This window comes from Equus quagga, chromosome 5 (genome assembly GCF_021613505.1).
Source record: "Equus quagga isolate Etosha38 chromosome 5, UCLA_HA_Equagga_1.0, whole genome shotgun sequence".
Classification (NCBI taxonomy): domain Eukaryota; kingdom Metazoa; phylum Chordata; class Mammalia; order Perissodactyla; family Equidae; genus Equus; species Equus quagga.
In genome coordinates, this window is record NC_060271.1 from 48,474,000 (window position 1) to 48,488,742 (window position 14,743).

The 14,743-nt window shown below is 55.1% G+C and overlaps 1 protein-coding gene across 2 annotated transcripts; it reads left to right on the forward strand.

The window, feature by feature from the left end:
* The first annotated feature begins 111 nt into the window (after nucleotides 1–111).
* Nucleotides 112–14,378, forward strand: UBE2J2 (ubiquitin conjugating enzyme E2 J2). Of its 2 annotated transcripts, XR_006888666.1 has the most exons (8): nucleotides 112–262; nucleotides 3,129–3,259; nucleotides 5,705–5,745; nucleotides 10,772–10,874; nucleotides 10,955–11,093; nucleotides 11,536–11,616; nucleotides 12,277–12,675; nucleotides 13,521–14,378. XR_006888666.1 is itself a non-coding variant. In XM_046661870.1 (7 exons), exons 2-7 carry the CDS (start codon nucleotides 3,129–3,131, stop codon nucleotides 12,559–12,561), a joined length of 780 nt encoding a protein of 259 aa, XP_046517826.1. In that variant the 5' UTR covers nucleotides 112–262; the 3' UTR covers nucleotides 12,562–14,378. The 2 variants fall into 2 exon arrangements, 1 of the variants encoding a protein (XP_046517826.1); XM_046661870.1 differs by having other exon boundaries at nucleotides 12,277–14,378.
* The last annotated feature ends 365 nt before the right edge of the window (nucleotides 14,379–14,743 follow it).

Consider the following 14,743-nt stretch of genomic DNA (forward strand, 5'->3'; position numbering starts at 1 on the left):
GCAACGAGATGCAGGGGACGTCCGCCCGGCCGCCTAGAGCGGCCGCTCCCCGCGCGCAGCGCACCGGAATCGGAAGCGAGGACGGCCCCGCCCCGCGAGCGGCCATCTTGGAAGCTGAGGCAGCGGCGGCGGCGGTGGTCGGTGGGACAGGTCCCGGCGCGGCGTGGCTCTCCGGCGTGGGCCCACTACCCCGCTCCCTGCTCCGGCCTCGACCACGGCGAGCCCGAGCGCGGCGGCGGCCCACGCGCGGCGACGGGGAGAGGTGAGCGCGCGCCGGGCCTCGCCGTGCGTTCCCCCGCCGGAGCCAGCCCTAGCGGGGCGCGGGGCACCGGGCCTCCACGGCGCGGCCCGCCCCACAGCCTCCGTGCGCGGAGCCGGGGTCGGTTACGGCAGGGCGCCCGGGCTCTGGGCCGGGTGGGCCTCGCCAGCGCGGGGCTGGTTGGGCGCGCGGCTGAGTCGTGCGGTAGGGCCTCGTGGGAGCGGCCCCACGGGCGCCTCCGGGACGAGCCGGCCGGCCCGGGTCTTTGATGCGCCGGGAGTCCGCGGTGGGCGGAGCGGGGCCGTCTGCCCGCCGCCGCTTCCCCGCGAGCGGTCGGCACCCCACCTGCGTCCTGAGCCCCAGCAGGAGTGAGTGTGCCCGGGACTGCGCCCTGGGGGCTGGAGAGAAATCCGGGGGCCGAAAGTCGGCCCGGGCCGCCTCGCCGTCTGTGCCGCCCTAGTCCGCGTCTGCTGAGTGCGCACGCCGTCCCCGCCTCCGGCCGGGGTCAACCTTCTAGCCTGTCACTCGGTTAGCACCGTTTAGCGGGTCTGTGTTTAATTCAAATCCGGTTCCCACCCACTTGCCGGGCCCAGGCAGAAGCGGCTAAAGAGAGGTAAGGCCGCAGCCCGGCGGGAATAGATGTAGTGAGTGTGTGAGAATACCCACGCGGCGGTATAGGGCTCTGCTCGCTTCAGGTGAGTGACACCTGGTGTCGTCTGGCTTCAGTAGAAAGGACCCGGAGGGTGTCACTTAGTGGGAAAGGCCAGTGTGCACACTTCAGGCACGGTGGGATCCTGGTGCCTGGAACATGCAGTCCCTAATCTGCACTTCCCGCAGTGCTGACCTCTGTGCAGCTCCATCCTCAGGCAGGTGCGTGAGTGGTGGTGGGGCTGCCTCCGGCGGCCCTGGGCATCCATCCAGCCTATGAAGCAATCCTCATGGGGAAGGGAGAGACTTCCGTTAAAGTACTGGGCATGGGTGTGTCACGTGCCCATCCGGTCGGTCAGGCCAAGGTCTCCTGCCACACCATCACCTGAGTTCTCGTAGGCATGGTGGGACCACATCTGGAGAAAAGGGAGCAAGGGAAGCAGATGCCGGGCACACGGCAGGTCTGTCTCAGTGTGAGACTGAAGGACTCCTGCCCTGTGATGTTGCGTCGGCTGTTTTCTCTCCGCTCCTGTGTATTAAAATTTTTTGTCCATACCATTTTTGTCGTCTTTGTCTACGTTCTCTTCTCTTCAGTGTAATGTATCTTGTCTGCTCTGTCAGTGGGGACTTGGTGCGAGGGAACCGAGACCTGTTTCGTGGTCTGTGCAGGTGCTGTAGATATGCTTAGAGGGGACGATGGGGAGACACTGTCCCAGCTGAAATCTGGGGGCTGTGAGAGCACCGCCCTGAGGGAGGCCAGGGAGGGGCGGATGGGAGCCCTTTCTTTTTGTGAACTGAGCAGTTGAATCATAAACACGATTTTAGAGATTATGCTTTTGAAAGCAAGAACGAGAGAAGTTTGTAGTGATGGGCAGGGCAGGGTCTGTTTTATTTATCTTGTGTGGCTGTCCACTGCCTTCCATTCAGCGTCCAGCCTGGCTGCTTCACCGAGTCCAAACACTTGTACTTGAGTTATCCAGCAAGGTGCTTTGTGTATGAGCGTTAACTTCAGGGTGAGCATTTAAAAGAAACAGAACAGTCCTCCGTGGTGGTTCTGCTTTTGGGTGTTTGCTGTGGGTGTTAGTAGGTGTTGGCCCAAGGTGAGGCACCTGGCCCATTTGGCTTCTTGGGTCAGGATTTTCAGGGTGGTGCTGGGTGGGAAGCACGCCCTTCCCAGGCTGTCAGTGGCTTGCGTCTGCTGCCGGCACACCAGTGATTTCTGCTAGGTCCTGCCAGGCACCTGTGTGATGTGGAGCTGGGTTGCAGGGAGGCCGTTGAAGGACAGAGGAGGCTTTTGACCAGGGAAGTCAGGAAGGCGTTTGAGGGACTTGGCTCTCAAGCTAGGCCAGGAAGGGCCTAAGTGAATTTTCTGCCAGTAGAGACGGCAGAAGTAGGGAAGCAGCCATATGATCAGGATGAGAAGGGAGTTTGGCACTCCAGCAAATCACGGGCCTTGGGAGTCAGGAACTAGGAGGGCTGGCTGGGGCTGTTTTGTAGAGGGCTTGGCAGGCAGGGGGAGGTGTTCACGTTTTTTTGCTCAGCTGTGGAGGAATCTTGAAGGGCTGTGATCAGAACTGTGCATTGAGAAAGTTACTCTGACTCAAGTGTGCAAGATGGACTGAAGTGGGGAGAGACTAGAGGTCGGGAGGCCAGTGGGGAGGCGTTGTGTTAGGTGGGAAAAGTAATGAGATGCTGCGTTAGGGTGAGTGTAGTGGGAATTGGAAGGAGGAAGGGCACGAGGATCCTGAGGTTCAGGGACCCCAGAACGAGAAGCAGGTTTGGGCGATGGTGCGCACAGGAGGACCCCTGTGGGTGCCCTGGCTGAGCCTTCCTTTGCAGGCCCTGGGGGTGTGGAGCGAGCACTCAAAGCCCAGTTGTAGTCTGGTGGGGATAGTGCTCTGAGGAGCATGCAGCCGGGCAAAGGGGCCAGGAGTCCACAGACCCCTCTGACGAGGTAATGTGTAGGCAGAGACTGAAGAGAGGGAAGGAGTGAGCGTGTGGCTGTCGCCAGGGAACAGAAAGTGCAAGGGCCCGGAGGCTGAGGAAGGAGGGCAGGTACAGTGGGGGGTGGAGTGACTTCAGGTTTGTGCTGGCCGGGATGTCAGGGTGGAGATCCTGGCCTCTGGGGTCCATTGCTGTGGCAGGACAGGTTAGGGACACTGAGTGTCGGTGCCGTGGAGGTCCCTTAGGTGTTGTAAATGTAAACGTGTATTTTTGACAGATGAGCAACAACAGCAGTAAGAGAGCTCCGACAACAGCTACCCAGCGACTGAAGCAGGACTACCTGCGAATTAAGAAAGACCCGGTGCCTTACATCTGTGCTGAGCCCCTCCCTTCCAACATTCTTGAATGGTAAGGCCTGCGTCACCCACTGTCGCCTGGGTTCTCTGCTGGCCGGGTTGGGTGGGCTTGGCTCTGGGAAAGTGCACCTGCACCCTTCCAGGTGTGAGCAGACTGAGGCCCACAGACACGCTCTGGTCATCTTCATAACGGCCAGCAGCTGGGGACACGACAGGTCCTCCTTGACTCCTGTACACTGGGGCTGAAGGGAGTCCTTCCTGGGGCCAGACTGGTCTGTGGGGAGGCTGTCGGGGAGGCTTCGGGCTGGGCAGGGCTCACAGCTCTTAGAGGAGAGACTGCATTTCTAAACTCTTCTCTGCTCTTTGCCTCTTGGCGCTGTGAAGTGGCCCATCCTGCCTTCGAGAGTTGGTGATGGGGGGACAGGGTTCCTGACCTCCAGCTCCTGGCAGTGGCCGGGCACATGCCTGAGAGGATCTGTGCCTTGTGAACATTTGTTTCATAGTGGGTCTTTCATTGTGTTAAAGTTTCGTTACGAGGCTGCATGCCTCTACAGAAATGCTGTCCTTCCCAGGTTTGCTGGTGATTTTGTGAAAAATAAAGTGTAGGGCTGAGGTATTAAGAAGCATTTTCTCTTTGTTGAAGGATGTTTTTATGTTTTGATCTTAAAAAGTACTATTCAACTTTTTTGTTAATCCAGAGAAAAGAGATTTAACTGAGTTAACAAGAAGTATTTTCTAGGTTGGACAGGTGTTCAGGGATTCTGAGTCCACCTTCCTTGGCTTACAGAGAAGGGCCACTTCCACCAGGGAGTGGAGGAGTCTCAGGGTGAGGCGGACCTCACGTGTGAGTGAGGGTCAGTGTCGCAGCAGAGCTCTCCCTGCCCCCAAAGGGCATAAACTCAGTGGGGCCCCCAGGATGTAGCTGGCAGGTGGAGGGATGGGTTCCATGGCACTTGCAGGAATATCCTCATTTTGTGGGAAATTCTTCCCTACATGTGAGTCGGAGTCCCCAGGTTCCATCACTGGCTAGGAGGACACACCACTAAGGTTTATTATGGTGAAAAGACAACAAAATCAGCAAAGGGAGAAGGCACAGGGGCAGAGTCCACCAGAGATCAGGCCTGAGCTTCCCGTCCCTGTGGACTCACAGGATGCACTGAATTCCCCTGCAGCGAGCTGTGACAGCCATGTGGGGTGCTGTCCATGGAGAAAGCCAGTGGGGGCAGATGGCGTAAGCACCTCTGCTGGCACCTGCCGTATCCCAGACTCCAGCAGGAAAGCAGGTTTCCTTTAAACATAAAATCTAAATTGTTTGCACAAACAGTTAGGTGCTGTTGACGTGGGGAGGTGCCGCCCCCCAATCCAGTTTGCAAATGGTGGCTGAGGGCAGCAATGTGGGCCCTTATGTGAGCTCTCCTGCCCAGCTGTGGGGGTCTCTCCCCCGGCTGGGAGAAGAGAAGAGCCTTCTAGAAAAAGTCTGTCTTCACTCCACCCCAGGGCTGCTGGGCACCCTTGGGCACTTGCTCACCATCCCTTCCCAGTGTTCTCAGCCTGGATGCAGGAATTGGGAGTGACAGGCGAAGGCCACATTCCTGCGAATGTCATGTGCTTAGCTCTGAGGGTTGTCCCTGCTCCCTGACAGTGGGTGAGAAGACTTTCTGAGTCAAACATAGCAGCAGATGGCAGGTGTTGTGTGGTCCCCAGCATTAAGGCGACGTACATGTGCTGGTAGGAAGAGTGGAGGGATGGTTATCAAAATGTGACCCATTGTGTCTGGTCTGGCATTTCTGGTGCGTTCTGCTTTCTCCTTTGTGCTTTTCTGTTGTGTTTGAAAATCCATGAGCCCAAACACCTCTCGACATAGAGCTGAAGCCGCCTTTCTTTGCGTGGGACAGCGGAGCCCGTGTGTGCCACCGCTCTTGGTCTGAGGCACATGCGCCCACCTAGGGTTGGGCTCTGTGTGAGACTTTGGTGACAATTATAGGCTGTCCCTGTTCCTCCTATTCGAGGACAGCTGCTCTGAGGTCGTGTGTGGTTCTTCCAGGACATCAATGCCAGGGGGACACAGAGCCACCTCATGTCACCAGCTGTTCCCTGTTTAGCCTACTACATGATACCTGGACACACTGAAAAATACAAATTTTCAAGTATGTCTCTAGAATGTATTGTGAAATTAAAATTTAAAAAACTTTCAGTTGATGTTAGTGGTTAGAGAGGATTAACTTCTTGCATATTGTATTGTGGGCACAAAAGTACTTTGTGGAAAACTTTGGTGGTTCAGCCTCTAAGATCCTATTACAAAGTGACTGAAGCATCTGCAGCACAAGAGGCTCAGGGCTGTGAAGCTGCCTCGGTCGGAGTTTAGCCTTCTCCTCTTCACCTGCTGAGTGTCTGTGAATGTCCAGTTTGGGCTGCCCTACAAACCCCAATCTGGAGTGACTTGGAGTTTGGAGAATTGGCCATTCCCAAAGCCACCTGATTTTCTTCTCTCCCTCAGGCACTATGTGGTCCGAGGCCCTGAGATGACTCCTTACGAAGGTAAGTCTGCTCTGAGTTAGAAGAACAAGAGGCAGTTTTTCTATGGTGAATAGACCTTGCCCGTTAAACACCTTTCATTTCTAAATAGCATTCCTTCCATTTTGGATGTGTATTAGTTGGATTGGACTTAGGTGGAGCTCATCCTGTCAATTCTCCAAGTTCTAGAGGTGTTTGCTGAAAGTTTGGTTTTAACGACGTGTCTCAGTCTTCAGGGGGTCGTCTGTAGGTATCTGACGTCAGGGAGCTCAGAGCTGGGACCCAGGCTTGGGTAAACGGTAAACAAGGCCAGGTTCTCCTCACTTCTCAAGACTGGGATGAACGTCATTGAAGGAGAGAAAAGTGTGTTTATGGAGTGCTCACTCATTGCCCAGTCCTCTGTGTTAAGTGGTGGCCCCTTGTGTGGACGGGGCACTGAGGCCTAGGGAGGCTACAGGACCCACTCTGGGGCTGCTGAGCACCTCTGCTCTCCTTACCGCTGCCAGACTGATCCGGTGAGGCCACCTAGGGTTGTCTGGTGTCGTTTACAAGGTAAACCTGGGAGCTGTCAGTAAGCAAGCTTCTGAGGGCCTATGGGGAGCCACGTGCCATTCTCGGGCTTTGGGCTAGATTGAGAGATGAGCTGTGCCAGGCAAGCCCAGGGCAGAGCCAGGCCAGGTGGGCAGGGCCGGGCCAGGTTGACAGGGCCTTCAGCTCTTTAGTCACTGGGTCCTGACTTCAGGTGGCCAAAGCAACACCGTTTGGTTTGCTTATGTGTGGGAGTTTTGCATAAGATTTCACTGGAAAAGAGTTCTGCAGCTAGAGGAGAAAGTTTGAAAACCACTGCCCTGGACTGTCAGAGGCGAATGGTAGAATGGAAAAGGCCTGGCTGTCTGGAACGTGGTTTGGCAGATGTGTCACTACCCTTCAGGGACTTTGGAATGATCTGTCCTAGGGAAACAAGTATGCAGAAGCATATCTGCTGTAGGGTGGGTGTTTTCTTAGAAAGTTGCTTTGGGGACCCCCCCAAATGCTCAGCAACAGGGTGTGGGCTTGATGACGCCTTGTGGTGGGTTCCTAGAAAGACGGGCTTCAGAACGGTCTGTCCCGAGTCTGGCCCCATGGCTGAGTGGTTAAGTTCACATGCTCCGTTTTGGTGGCCCAGGGTTTCACAGGTTTGGATCCTGGGCACGGACATGGCTGCTCATCAGGCCACGATGAGGCAGCGTCCCACATGCCACAACTAGAGGCATCCACAACTAAAAAATATACGGCTATGTACTGGGGTGTTTTGGAGAGAAAAAGGAAAAATAAAATTTTCAAAAAAAAAAGAATGGTCTGTCCAGATCATATTGAAATGCTTTTTAAATATGTGTATGTTTTTAACAAACTTGAGGCATATACACCAAGAATGAGTAGTGTTCTCTTTTAAGTTTTTTAATTCTTTGTTGTTTTAGTACTTTCCTAATAAATAGTGAACATTTATTAATTTTTTAACCAGACCCCCCCCACCCTTCCATCCCCCAAGACCAGCCAGGACTGTTGCTGGCTGAAATGAGCCTGGCCCCTGGACAGGGGTGGAGGTGGCAGAGAGGAGAGTGCAGGCCCTGAGTGGAAGTCTGCAGGGGCTGGGACTGCAGGAGACCCCTGTCCCCACAGCCCCTGCGGCCCTGGTGTCGCCTGACTCTGCAGAGAGAGGTGCTCCCTTTCTAGTCACAGCCCCATCACTCCTGCTTTTGCCTGTCCTGTTCTCTCTCCTGTGTACTTTTCCGCTGGTCCTGGCCCACAGGCTGCAAATGCGCCCACCTTCCTGTGAAGATCCCTTCAGAGACAGAAGCCTTTTCCTACTGCCCTGTTACCCCCGCTCCCTCCACTGCCCTCCTCCTCTTCAGCTCAGCACTACCCTCTGCTGTCTGCAGCCCAACCCTCTGCTGACTGCCCTCATCAAGATCTCCAAGGGATTCCTCTGAATTGCCGCACGTGAAGGACAGCTCTCAGGCCTCAGTGTCTGGGCCTGTGCAGACTGTGACTGTGGTGGCTCTGGCTCCCTCCTCACTTGCTCCTCCTTTGGCTCTGGATGTTCTGACCCTTCCTTTCCAGTCTCCTAGCTCCTCTCCCAGGTCCACATCTGCCTGCCCAGTGTTGGTTGGCACTGGTGCTGTCCTTGCTGTGGGCTCTGTGCCTGTGCTTCTCCTGGCGTTCTCCAGGCAGAGCAGTCCAGGCATTTCAGAATCTGCTTCCTGTCTCTAATTGATCCCTAGATTTTATATAATCCCATCAAAACCTTAACAGAATTTTTGTAGACATACGCAAGCTTATACTAAAATTTTTATTCTGAAATGTACATGGAAAGGCAAGGACCTAGAATAGCTAGAACAATTCTTAAAGAGGGTAGGAGGGGAGGAGTCACTCTGCCTGATTTTGAGACTTGCAGTGTAGGCTCCGGTGATTGCGTGGTGTGGTGTCCATGGAGGGAGATGCAGATCCGTGGAATGAGTAGAGAACCCAGAACAGTCCTGCACAGTTGTGGCCAACCGATTTTTGACCAAGTTGCAAAAGCAGTTCAGTGGAGGAAGCGCAGCATGGTGCCAGGGCCACAACACTTTCTGTGGTTTCTGTCCCCTGGTCTTAGCCAAGGCCGTGCTCTTGGCTCCGTGCCCTGGGGACACTTGGAAGGGAGTGGGAGCTGCTGGCACAGGGGTTCACGCATCCCCTTCCCCACGCCCCTGGGGGTGGGCTCAGCACTTTGACTTCTGGGTGATGCTCCGTCTTCCCGTGGCCCCTCCATTGCCTCTCAGGATGCGCCTCCTGGCTGCCCTCAGGACGCGCTTCTCCCACAGCTCCTTCTCTGCAGTTCAGAGTGTGCGTCTTTGGACATGGAGGATGGCGCACTTCTGTGGCTTAAGGGAACCGGCTTACTGTGTGTGTCTTGCAACTTGCGGTTTCTCCTTCACTTTGTGCTGTTGGTTGTTTGCCCCCTGTAGGATTCTCGCTCCGCGGCTGCTGCACCAACTCCACAGTGTGGATGAGCGGTGCATGGAGCTCTTCCCTCCAAGGACAAGCAGGGGGTTGCTGGTTTTCATTGGCAGTGAACCACTGTGTGTGGTTTTCCATGTAATGGTCAGCATCTCTTGGGTAGATAACAAAAGAGAGAACCACTGGGTCTGTGCGTGTGTTAGCATTCTGTTTCCTGGTCTGTTCCCTCAGTGGTCCAGGCAGGTATATACTTGTACAGCAAGGCAGGGCCCACCTTCCCACCACCCTCCATGAAGCTAAAAATGGCGTGTTTCCTGCTGCTTAAGCCGCTTCCTACTTAGTACTGAGCCAGACATGCGTAGTGGCTATTCCTGCTTCCTCTTGGGAAATGGGCTGTTTATATCTCTTGTTTATTTTCCAGTTTGACTTTTCTTTGTGATTTTGAGTGTGTGTGCTCTGAAATGTCATGTCTGACATTAGTCTGTCTGTCACTGGTGCACCTGTCTGTTTATCTAGCAGACCTTGCAGGTGGCACTTGCTCAGGTCATCCCTCCAGCATTGACAGAACGTGGAAGGAGTGGAAGTGACAGCCCTCATGTGAGGCGACCGAGTGCTGCAGCCCACACGAGGTGGAGGGAGGCCTTACCTGAGAGTAGTGTTGGACCAGAGACCTGGGGCACCTTGGGATTAGTGTGTCCCAGTCCTCAAGATGGGACCACGCCCAGGGTGCTGGGGGACAGCAGGGAGCCCAGGTGGGAGGACAGGGCAGTGTTCTCACCATACGTGCACACTTGCATGGCCAGGAATCCTGTCAAATGCACCTTCCGCTCAGCTGGTCTGGGGTGGCCTGAGGTCTGTATTTCCCATAGGCTCCTAGGTGCCCCCTGAGAGCAAAGGTGACTGTCCTGGTGGGACCTTGAGCTGAGTGACCCAGGGGAGATGGTGAGGCCAGCAAGGTCATCCAAGTGTCAGGCTCTGGATCACTAGGAAGGTGAGGCCCACAGGATTTGCCAATGGAGTAGATGTGATGGGGAGTTAGGGCACCTCCCAGATTTTAGTCTGAACAACAATTTAGAGGATGGAGTTGCTGTTTGGGGAAAATAGCACGAATTCTGTCTTGGAGCCATCTAGGGCACTGTTGCCTGGTCATTACATGGGTCTGGAATTGGGCAGGAGTGTAGAGGTCCAGGTGGAGGTGCTGGTTGGAGTCATCACGGTACTACCTATGTCACATGAGACTGGTGTGACCCCAGAAGTGCGAGTGCTGCGGGGAGAGCACCAGATGGAGCTGGGCAGCCTGCACTTGGGGGGAAGAGGACAGGAAGGGGAGGCCAAGCCAGGGTGGAGCTTCAAGAAGGTGGGTCAGGAGTGGTTGTGAGGCCTGAAATGTGGTCAGACTCCTCAGTGGAGATGTCTGATGACCTTGAGATGAGATTTGGGGGACCATGGTGGGAACAAAAGCCTTGTCAGGGTGGACTTGAGAGCATGGCAGCCGTGGATGTGGCTCTCCAGGGATTTTACCTAAAGGAGAAGGGAGCAGCTGGCAGGAATTGGAGGGCGGTGGGGGGAGTGGTCAGAGTTGTGTGTTTTGTTTGTTATTTTTAAGATGGGGGAAATGATGGCAGGTTTGCTTGTTGCTGGGTGTAATTTGGTGAAGAAGGAGAAATGGGTAGTGCAGGAGAGAGGGGTCCTGGAATGGGATGACCTCATCTGATACACTTAGGAGTGGACGGGGTCAGGGGAGCCCTGCAGGTTCTCTTCTGATGCTCTCCTCTTGGTGATTGGGGCACAGGAGGGCCAAGGAGGGGCTTGCAGTGGCCATGGGGGCAAGGTCCCACTCTGATGGTGATCAGGAGCCCCCAGTGAGACTGCTTGCAAGATGTGTGTGTTCCAGGGATGGTCGAAGGATGGGCATGGAGGTGGGGAGACCTCACTGGGGTTTGGGCAGGATAAGAAATGGGTGACAGTGGTGACAGTCAGCCTGCCAGCTGGTGTGGGGGTGGGTGCTGGGGCTTGAGACCATGAGGAGTCACACCGTCGACAATGACAAGGCTCTTTCTCTGTTTTGATATAGGTGGCTATTATCATGGAAAACTAATTTTTCCCAGAGAATTTCCTTTTAAACCTCCTAGTATTTATATGATAACTCCCAATGGAAGATTTAAGTGCAATACGAGGTAAGACATTTCTGCAGTGCTTCTGACGTGTGCTTGTGGTTACGAGTGTGTGCCCTGTTGAGTGGGTCCCTTTTTTGCAGGCTGTGTCTTTCCATCACGGATTTCCACCCAGACACATGGAACCCGGCCTGGTCCGTCTCCACCATCCTGACTGGGCTTCTGAGCTTCATGGTGGAGAAGGGCCCCACCCTGGGCAGCATAGAGACGTCAGACTTCACGGTGAGGGGGCACGGCTTAGCCTGTGTCCTCCCCCCCCCCCACCCCCCCCACCCCTGGCACCACTGGAAAGACCCACTCTGGGGCTCCTTGTTCTCAGCAGCGGAGGAACAGGTGGTGCTTCCTCGGGGCCCTGGGAGGGGCGGGCAGCATGCAGCCCCTCTCTAGACAGTGAAGGTGTCACGTGTGGGCATGATGGTTCCTCCTTGTGAGCTGGCTTTACTTTTCTCTTGTTTAAGTTGGAATCAAGTGGAATATCGCTGATGGTAATGGGAAGGTAAATAAGCCTCTATAAAGCTATAAATTAGTTTGTTGTGAAGAACCAGCTTATGGAGTCTTTTGAACAACATGAGGACAGCAGCTCTTGACCATGAAATAATCTGTTAGAATCTGAAAGAATTGAAATTAGTCTTTGGGCTGATATCTCCCTTCTCTTTCTTCCTAGAAGAGACAACTGGCTGCACAGAGTTTAGCGTTTAATTTAAAAGACAAAGTCTTCTGTGAGTTGTTTCCTGAAGTCGTGGAGGTAAGAAAGTGAAAGTGCTTTTCCCCGTGTCAGAGTTGCTTTCAGATTCGATTCTCTCTAAGGAGGAGATGTGTGCTCCTGTGTGTCCTTCTGCTGTGTAGACAGTACAGAGGGCACCTAGCCCCACACACGCTCTTAGGTGCAAACAGGCCAGCCTCTCTCCTCAAGGCGCCCAGCGACCCAGGGGCTTGGACAGCAGGGTTGGAGCTGGGGAGAGATTGAGGATAGCAGAGACTGGGCTTGTCCCCGCCACGGAGCGAGGGGTGGAGAGGTTCTGGGCAGGATGCTGGGGTTCCAGGTGGGCCAGGAGTGGCGGGGACGGGAGTGCCCTGCTGTGAGGGACTGGAATGCTCTCTGGTCTTGGCACTAGAGCAGAAGATGTGGCCGTGTGCAGGGGAGGCTGGACTGCACAGAGATCGAGGATGCGGCGATTCAGTGTTCCTGGGTCCTGGCTCTCTCCAGGGCCTGTGAGGCACAGGCTCGGTGATTCTGGCAGGTCACTCGGCCCCTCGTCTGAGAAGCAGGGCAGCAGCAGCGCTTGCCTCCAAGGGCAGGCGTTGGGCTTGGACACTTGCAGCTGGCCTGACCTCGGGCCCTCCCCGGTCCTCAAGGAACCAGTTTGTTTGGACCAGCCCTTGTTTCTTGCTGTTTTTGTCTTAGGAAATTAAACAGAAACAGAAGGCACAAGACGAACTCAGTAGCCGACCCCAGGCTCTCCCCCTACCGGACGTGGTTCCAGATGGGGAGACACACCACGGCCAGCATGGGCTTCAGCTGCTCAACGGGCACGTACCGGGGGCCGGGCCCCACCTTGCGGGGCTCCAGCAGGCCAACCGGCACCATGGACTCCTGGGCGGCGCCCTGGCGAACTTGTTTGTTATAGTGGGGTTTGCAGCCTTCGCCTACACCGTCAAGTACGTGCTGAGGAGCATAGCGCAGGAGTGAGCCACACGCTGGGACCAGCACAAGTGGTTGAAAATGAGGGACGCTGGGCCCGAGCCTGACATGGGCTGGCTGGACGTGCCTCCGAGCGCAGGGTGGACCCGCCTGACTCCTGGGGTTAGCTTTTTAAAAACCTTTAAGAGGAAAACAAAAACCAAAGTGTGTAGTTTGGATTTGGAGGAGACGCGAGATCCCCAGCGCCCTGTTCTTGCCCTGGGGTCTGTTGGGGCTGTGGGGCTTGGGTGTCGAGGAGGAGGGGCCTCATGCTTTGGTTTTATAGCTCATCTCCTGTATTGTCTTTGGACATGTTTTAGCAAACCTGTTTTTCATTTTATTAGATTTGGTCACTTAAAATATAAGCCTCGATGCCTATCAGATACTCTTGTGTTTTCTTAGTCCAGCGCAGCTCTGACTCACCAGACGGGAGCTGGTCCCATGGCTGTGCTCAGCTGGCCTGGGCAAGGAGCCTGCCGGTGGGCCCCCAGGGGCCAGCTGGCCAGGGGCAGCAGTGGACGGGGACCCAGAGATCTGGGATTTGGCCTCAGCATTTTAAAATGTGCTTGTGTTCATTCTGAACGAAGCACTTTCTCCTAGGAAAGTGGTGATGTTGAAGTTAAGCATCTGCTCACTCTTGACCACTAGGGGTCGTCCTTCATTTAAAGCCATGGCTGAGGATGGAGGTGGCTGAGTTGCCCCCATGGCCTCCTCCAGGCTGCGGCTGTGGCAGCTGGTCCTCGGTACCCCCAGAGCCTTTCCTCTGAATTCCTCATGTCCTGTGGCCCAGAAGCCACGCCTGTGCTGGTGGAGGGTGGAGCCCCAGAAGCTCCACAGGAGTCCCCACCTGACAGGCAGGCTCTGTGCTCTGGGGCTTCCTGCACACTGGCCGTGTGTGGTTTACCCTAAAGATAGGCTCACAGGCTCTTCTCCACAGCTGGTCCATGTCGGGTGTTGGCTCTTCCTAGGAGATGACACAGCGAGGTTGGGCATCATAAAAGGGGACAGGCTGCCCTTGAAGAACACATCAGCGGCAGAGCGGGCAGGATCGTGGTTTTGGGACCGAGGATTCCCTGGATTGCCGACATGTTCCCGCTCTGCGTCTCTTTCACCATCTCCCCTGCATGTGGTGCAGAAAGAGCTGCACCAGCCCCGGATGAGATGCTGTGCCCGCACTCCAGAGGACACCGGGGAGCTGAAGTGTAGCCATGTGCTTGTGCATCTTTGACTTGTTTTGTTTTCTCATCAATTTATTTAAATCGTCTATAATTTACCACTTGTGTGTATTTAACCCACTCTTGTGAAAAAAAATCTTTCATTATATCTTTGTTCCTACATTTTGTGCTGTTTGAGTCTGTGTTGGCGGAAATTTGAGTCCATCTCAGCCCAGTGCTGGGGTAGCCGTTGGGCAGGCCGCTGGCTTGGCCTGTGGAGGAGTTGGAGCTGTTGGGTCTGTCATGCTTCTGGGCCCAGATGCCTGCGTGTGCAGCGGTGGGCAGGGGCGAGCTCTGCCAGGCCTCCTGCTCTGCTGTGCTGGACACCAGGCCTCACCCTCCGTCCACAGCCAGCTTAAGGTCACGTCTGGAGGTCGGCGTTGTTCCAAACACTCATTTTCTGAGGCTCTGGGAGGCAGAATGTTTAGCAAATAGTCTACTTAACATGTATTACTTCTTTTCTGTATGTGAAATCTCAACTTTTAAAAACCCTTAGTCAGCAGTGGGAATTGACCCGTGCTGTCCAGAGCCTTCACTGGTGCCCAAGGTGGCGTGCTGTTTGAAGTGAGCCGAAATAAAAGATGATCTTGTCCTGTTGGGCCATGCATCTGACCCCTCGTCTGTGTTGCTCTCCCTCGGGGGGAATCTCAGGCCCTCATTCTTGTGTGGAGTCCCTAGCGGAGGGCCGTCAGGCATTCTTAGACCACCCTTGGACGTGTGTGTCCCCAGCTGGTACACCCGCGCCCTTTGTGACTTGGACCGCATAGTGAAGTCCGTCTTGATCAAAGGAGAAAGGCCCCTGACAGTTGATACTCCACAGACGTGTAAAGCGGTCTTGGCAGTGTGGACCGTGGTCTTGGGAAAAGTACTTCCAGCACTTCTCCCTTAGGAAGGGTCTCCCAGGCCCAAGTCTGAGGCTTCAGTACCAGCAGGCGCCACCCAGAGGTCTGGGTCTGAGAGGCTGGAGCAGCTCTCCC

Excerpts from the sequence above, each read along its gene's own strand:
- UBE2J2 (XM_046661870.1), top strand. The coding sequence starts at position 3,129 with ATGAGCAACAACAGCAGTAAGAGAGCTCCGACAACAGCTACCCAGCGA. Across the intron at positions 3,260-5,704 it reads CCTTCCAACATTCTTGAATG|GCACTATGTGGTCCGAGGCC; the intron begins GTAAGGCCTGCG and ends TCTCTCCCTCAG. Across the intron at positions 10,875-10,954 it reads AGATTTAAGTGCAATACGAG|GCTGTGTCTTTCCATCACGG; the intron begins GTAAGACATTTC and ends CCTTTTTTGCAG.